Below are 7,352 nucleotides of genomic sequence, written 5' to 3'. Positions count from 1 at the left end.
AGCACTTGTCCTTCATATTTATTCTGAAAGAATATCAGACTGATTGCTTTGGGAAGTAATTTAATTGAGCTTAATATTGCTACTGTAGGTAACCAAGATGTCAATGATCAGTTGCCTGAAATCCACTGGTGACACTAACAAGCTAGGGTGAGGTGTGAACACAGCTGTTTGAGTCACAACAAATCTAATACGCATTTCATCACTTCTTAAACAAGCCATCAGCAAGTCTAATGCTCCAGCATGAGAACTGCAGTCTTTGATACATACACCTTCAAACCGTTTTCTTAAACATCAGCATTTAGCACGCTCCTCTCACACTCGAGGATCATACATCTACTGCAAAAAGTGCTGCTGATAAGTCAAATTTATCATTTTCGTGATACGTGTTTGTAAAACCAACAACATCCTAATTGATACACACCAACATTTGCTGCAGTTTTGGTTGCTGCCACCTGAGCCATATGAAATTTGTGTCTTCATCAGCTTTTATCAAGAAGCATGTGCCAGTATTAAATGCAGCTTCATATATCTTCCCGTCTAGTTTTTTTTTTTTTTTAAGGAAAATACGTCAGAGCTGTGAGTGTCAGTAATGACAGAACCAAGCGAACTGTAGGGAATCACCCTGCGTGTCTGTCTCAAGGCTTGAGAGTTACTCCCTCATGACGCCTTACCATTTTAAACCTTATTTGGTTTGCAAAAGTAAAACTAAGCTCTTTCAGTTCAGCCCCTTTTTCTCGAAGTTCAATTTTTGGATTGCAAAGCTTGAGACAAAGATAAGGGGGGATGAGGGGATAAGTTTTTGGGGACAGAGGAGAGAGGATTTCAAGTGGATGTCACGAGGGGAATGAATGGGCAGCAGGGGGAGAATAAGGAGAGGTGTGGAGCCTATATGGGTCAGGGAATAGGTGGCGGAGGCTGGGACTGGGGCAAAGAAACACTCCAGAGAGTTCACAGAGCTTCAAAGGGAAGTTCTCCGACCGTTTTGACTGACAGACACTTAGAGTGAAATGGACCTGGCGGCAGGCGGCATACCCCAGTCCCAGGATGCCAGGCTGTCTCCATGGTGCTCACTCCCACCCCACTATATACATCAGAAAGCAGGACTGTAAGAATAGAGGGTCAAGATGTGTGGAAAGGCACAGTGTTTTATGGTATATTACATTTGAACAAACGATGTGAAGGGCATTGCTCTTCGAAACTTGCAGATGAACATTTATGTGGAAACATGATACTCGCTGAACTTGATAATTGCTAATAATTAAGAGAAACCAATTAGCTCTGCTGAAACAACAGTGCGTTTCTAGGGGGAAGCTATATTTATTGGTTCAGAGCGATTATCATAAACTATCTGCTGTTGTTGGGCCATCAAAGCGCAGTCGAAACAGACAGGAGGCTTTGTAAAGATAAAGGAGTAAAAAGGAATGTATTGTCATTTTGTATATTTCATAAGTATACAAAGGTAAAAATGTTTGTGTCTCTTGTTCATAGGAAAATAAGGTCTTCCCTCACAAACTTTAGAGATTATCAGATCTTGTTAGTTTTCCCAATTTTAATAAAGTGTAACGTTTTGTGTTGATTTTAAAAACAAATTCTGAGAGATGTGCAGAAAAATCCTGGTCCGTTGTTTTTTTTTACAGTGATGTAGACAAATAGCCTTTGTTCTGCAGACTGATGTGGAGATTGATTTGTGAACATTCATGTTTTCGAATGTATCTCAACTTCATTACAATATCTTTGAATTATTAAAAAATGAATATAAACTATAAGACGCAGTGACAAGTAAAAAAACATACATGCTTAATAATCTCTAAATACTGTATAATAAATATGTAACATCAACATATACATATAAATAAAATACTCAATTTACAAATGTATTTCTGATTACATTAAGCTAAGCAAGTGTATTTTAAAAGCTAAATTACGCCATTGTCTCAGGTCATGCACCCCTGCAGATGCATGTGAGCAGGGAGGGTTGTGTTTGAAGGTGTCTTGGTAAACACTCCTGGGCTTGTGCAAACAGCAGAACATTGATCAGTTCTTTATTTATGATCAGCGTGTCTGTGCCTGCACTGGATTAGTCAACAACCTGTCTGTTTGCACCACTCTAAACTGAGGCCAATGTCAATGCCAAAGCCTAATTAGAATACAACAGACTGTTGGGACATGGTTGCATGGAGCTAGAGACTTCCACGTGTGTCTGGATTTTATTTTGTTGCTGGGATTATGACAAAATACAGGCCTTTTTTTAAATTTTAGACCATTACACATGTTTAGTTTACAAAAAAAACTAACCTTACATGCAGGGGTGAAAGTAGTTTTACATTTTTGGGGGTACTATGAAAAAAAAAAAAAAAAAAAAAAAAAAATTATATATATATATATATATATATATATATATATATATATCCACTATTGTGCACAGACAGGTAGCAAGCATCTTACTTGCACACACACACGCATGCATGCAAGCACACACACACACGCACACATACACCTACTAAGACATGCTACTCTGTGTTACTGACATCGTGGAGATTCCTACACACGTCTACATCTTGAAATAGCACCTGACCCAAACTCTTGCCCGAGTTGCTCATACAATCCTGAAGCCTTTTTATCCCCAAGGCTCCTGAATGACACAAGCCAAGCCAAGAACTTCTGGGTTCTGGACCTCAATAAAATTATGTATAAGTGCAGGTCTGGATCGCTCTTCTGCTTTTGTTTCTTATGTTAGGTAAAATAGTCACAGCATTAAATTGTCTGCGAAAATTAATTAAAATAAATATAATAAGTCTGTTCCTAGCACTGTGCAATGATTAATACATGAATAATCCTAATGAATTAATAGTAATTAAAAATAATAGTGGATAAAAGGCTTCAGAACATTTATACCACAGCAGGTATGGAAAACCAAAAAAGCAAAAATTAAATCATATACAAATCTATTAATCTCTTCATGTTAAATAAATAAAAAGTATAACGTTTTATTTAAATATTTATGTCAGCTTGAGTCATGTCAGCTTGAGTCATGCAGATCTGATCTGATCATTTCCATAGCAACGATCAGAAGCAAGGCGTTGCACCAGAAGTCTAGTGAGCTCACTGATGAGGTCACTAGACTCATCAGTGTCTATGTGCATCACAGTAGATCAAAGAAATTCTAATGCTTGAATACTGGAATCTCTAAGTATAAGTCAGGATCTAGACATTTCTTGGGAGTTTCAGATTTGTTTATAGCAACAATGTTCAGTTTTGCGACGGCGCTTGTTCCCCTTATTTTCCCAGTTGGTTGGGGCATTGGATATGCCGTGACCACCGGGATGAAGAAAGTGTGCGATCGTTTCTTCCCAGGGAAGGATTGCAATGAAGGAAACGATCAGGATGAAGAGGACGATCTGTTTTGGAAAGGATTTCCATCCACTTCCAAAAAACAAACCGACCCGGCTGGGGAGGTTTGTTCTGAAAAGGTGTTGGATGTTGGGACCTCGGACTCCATCTTGTCCTCTGTACAAGACAGTACAGAGGATGATGGTACTGTCTCTGGACAAACTGACCCGGCTGGGGAGGTTTGTTCGGAGATGATGGTACAGCGTGAGGGTGAGACTGCAGTCGCAGAAAAATCTAACCCGGCTGGGGAAGATTTGTCTGCGGCTGATCTCGCAGCCAAAGCTGTGGCTGAAGTGACAGCCAAAGCTTTGGTTTCGCTGGTCCCATCCTTGCAGGAGAGTCCTCTGAAGGCCACTTTCACAGGGTCCTTTGAATTACAACGTTCCCCGGACGGGGAACGTTGTAATTCAGATGAAAACAGTGTTGCTCATTTGTCTGAAAAACCTTCTCTGAATGTGAAGATTTCCGTTGCTGTCGAGGTTTTCTGTTCTCCTGCAATTAACTCAGAAGATAGCGTTGGCTCAGATCTGCTAGATGTAGGGAGGACATCTGCAGGACCAGGACAAGCGGAGGAGAACTTCTTCAAGTTCTCAGACGAGCTCCAGAACAGCTGGGTGAACGCTGCCTTCCAGAGCATCCTAAACCTGAGCGTCACCAAGCGGTGTCTCGCTAAGGAAAGGGTTTTTCTGGAGGCATCGTCCATCCCCTGCTGTGGGAGTCTCATCCTCTCAGCTGTCCGTCAGCCCAGCAAGCATTTTAGTCAACAAGACCTTTCCCCAGTTCTGATGGAGCTGAGGAATAAGAAGCTCCTGTCGGACGTGGGAAAGGACTATGACATCAAAAGTTTGCTGGAGTCTGTGCTGGTCTGGCTGGATTCGTTTGGTGGCGACACAGATAGAGAGTTGTATGACAACGACTCTTGCTCTAACTGTGGAGCCACTTCCCTCAGGCTCCTGAACAACGGCGCCATGATTGCCCTTCCACCGGTGTTATTTTCAACCAGTATATCTATACTGCTTGAATACTGGTTGGATTTGGCATGCAAACGCCGTTGTTCAGGCTGCGGGTCACCCTGGCAGAAAAAACACTGCCTGACCGATAACAAGGTCCTGGTATTTTTTCTGCACAGGTTGACCAGGAAGCACCAAACCAAAGCCACTCAGACCATCGAGGTGTCTGCAGAATGTGGGACGGAGACGTACCACCTGTCCTCCGTCATCTGTGCGGATCCAAAGCTGACAGGCGTCTACTGTTATTTAATGAAGGGAAAACAAACTGTGAAGGCAGACAATGAGCATGTCTTCACTGCAGACAGCGACTGCAGTGAAGACATGTCCAACAACGGTTTCATTTACATTTATGAGAAGAATTGATCAGACACCAGAGGACAAAAGGTAAAAAGATTTGACAGGTTTCCTGTTTGCAGGTTTCTCACCGGGCACTCCGGCTTCCTGCCACAGTCTGAAATCTCCACTGAAATGATCCAGTAGGCAGAGGTGGACCCTGGAGGCAGGTCCAGCGGACGGACGGACGGACGGACGGACGGACGGACGGACGGACGGACGGACGGACGGACGGACGGAAGGAAGGAAGGAAGGAAGGAAGGAAGGAAGGAAGGAAGGAAGGAAGGAAGGAAGGAACCCCTATATATAACCCTAACCCTATATATACATACTGTATATATTATATTATTATATAGTTTTCCATGTCTGGAATATAACCATTCATTTTATATTTTGAACTGGTTCTATTGATCCTGTGTCCAGACAGAGGGATAATCAGTTGCCCAGCATCATGACCTGTTTGTTCTGGAGATCCTGCAGCTTCCACTTCTCTTCCTAACATGGCGCCTCCTCACCCTGACTCTCATCCACAGAGCTCTATTAGGTTAAAGCTCATCTTCTGAAGTTGGGATATTTTTCCTCCAACAGGTTCCAGAGGAATCACCTCAAACCAGATGTTGGACTGGATTTTATTTCAATGTCATTTGTGAATGTTAGAGCCTCATTTTCAAAAATGGAGCTATAAAGATTGAAAAAGGTTATTATTTTGGAGAAAGTCACATCAACATCAATATTTACTCTAAATAAGATGCAAAAAACAAAATTGTTTGATAAAGGAAAAGCCTCTCAGATTCTGAGCCCGACAGCACCAAACTATTTTTTATATTAGACAATTATTTAATTTCACATAATTATCGCGGTAGAAGCCATTTGTTTGTTAAATACTTAATGAAACGTATTTACCGTGTTTGATGTTTGTTGTGGTCGACATATACTCACAAAGAACGAGGTAATTAGTAAAAGTTTGTCGTTAGTTGAATGTTCAAAAACTATAGCGGCTGTGATGCGCCAAGGCAAAGGTAAAACAACCTGAACAGGTGATCAACTCTAAACCACTCACATTTTTACTCTCCGTCTTTCTCTGCCATTTAAGCACACCCGTTGCCATGGCAACCTCCTGTGCTCCACAAGCCGACCAGAGATTATGTTAAAAACGTTCAGTCCATTACGATATTAGGTTTTCAGGCTTGATATTTATTTTGCGATCATTAATAAGCCTCCCCTGGTTGATTAGTTAATTTTAAACTCCTGCTCTGCTGGTTATTTTGGTAATGGAACCAAAACTAACAGAATTGAGCAACACCTTGTTGAAACAATAATCAATGAGATTATTATTGTTGATGGATCATTAATTTGAACACGTTTTGTTGATTTTTTTGTTGTTGTTCTTTAATAAAGTTACGAATGTTTTGATGAGCTCCCGACCCCACTGAGGGACAAGGGTGTAAGAAAATGGATGGATGGCTGGATGGATGTTTTGATAAGGACCCAGAGGAGGACGTTCTGGTCTCAACGCTGGAACTTCAGGTTGAAGGAGCGATGCTCACTACGCAGTACCCTGCCGTACCCCCTTACTTTCACCCCTGTTTACATGTCTGCGATAGTTAGAGTCTACTATAGTAGGTGTGGTATTTAAACATTAGAAATCACAGACCCATGAATATCAGAGCAATGCCAACTAAAAAGCATTTATGTCCCAGTGCCCCTCAGAGGATGAAGGGAAATGAATGTGCTGTTTACAGAAAAGGAGAGTGAGGGATATAGAGTGTCAGAGATAGAGACCAGGAGAGAAAAGGCAACGAAGAATGGAGGTCAGTTCCATTGTATCACCCAATTTTCACCCATTACACTGTATATGGGGGCCTTTCTCCCCCTTCTTTTGCATGGTAATTATTTTCCAGCCCAAAGGTAGCTGCAGGCAACGTCAGCCACTGCGTCAGGGCCCATTGCATTAGCTGGCCATTGCATTATTTATTTGTGCGTGGGCAGCTGTATGGATACCCCAAATCCACCGAGACTTGGGGGGCCTCTCAATGTCACCTAGTGCATTGCGGCTGGCAGTTGTGGCCGACTAGCCTTTCTCTGGGAAACCTTAGGTTGAGAGTGGCTCAAGGGCAAAATGGTACCTAGTCCCTGGAACTTCCATGTTGGAGTAGTAGGTAAGGTGTGTAATGTATTCAGATGGGGGTCAGAGAGTTTTGTAACTGCCATCACTTATGCAATAATCAACTGTACTGGGTTTCCTGGTGTACTTTAAGTAACTGTCCACAAATATGTTTAGATATCGTCGGTGTGAAATATTAAATGAAAACTACATATTTGGCTTTGTTTTGACTTTGTGTTGAAATATAATTACGGTGCCTTGCAAAAGTAGCCATATCCTTTGGACATTTTTTTTTACCATTACTACAAATTTCAGTGTATTCTATCAGTTTGTTAGGCTGTAGGCCAACAGAAATAAAATAATAAATACATTTCTAAGCTTTTTCACAAATTCCATTCCCTATAAATCTGATATAAATCTGATACACCTAAATTGAAGTCAACTGCTGCTGTTTAGAAATCACTTAGTAACTACAATGGAAACTCTTTTCTTCGCTTCACGAGTCACACGATCAA

General features: G+C 41.4%; 1 protein-coding gene across 1 annotated transcript; it reads left to right on the top strand.

The window, feature by feature from the left end:
* Positions 1-2,446: 2,446 nt before the first annotated feature.
* LOC145547768 (uncharacterized) lies at positions 2,447-7,051 on the top strand. Its single transcript, XM_081597707.1, has 2 exons — positions 2,447-6,356; positions 6,434-7,051. Exon 1 carries the CDS (start codon positions 3,246-3,248, stop codon positions 4,761-4,763), a length of 1,518 nt encoding a protein of 505 aa, XP_081453833.1. The 5' UTR covers positions 2,447-3,245; the 3' UTR covers positions 4,764-6,356; positions 6,434-7,051.
* Positions 7,052-7,352: the final 301 nt, after the last annotated feature.

The sequence above is a fragment of the Poecilia reticulata genome, chromosome 16 (assembly GCF_904066995.2).
Source record: "Poecilia reticulata chromosome 16, P_reticulata-male-v2, whole genome shotgun sequence".
Classification (NCBI taxonomy): domain Eukaryota; kingdom Metazoa; phylum Chordata; class Actinopteri; order Cyprinodontiformes; family Poeciliidae; genus Poecilia; species Poecilia reticulata.
The sequence above is the reverse complement of the archived record's forward strand: the minus strand, read 5'-3'. Positions and strand labels throughout refer to the sequence as shown.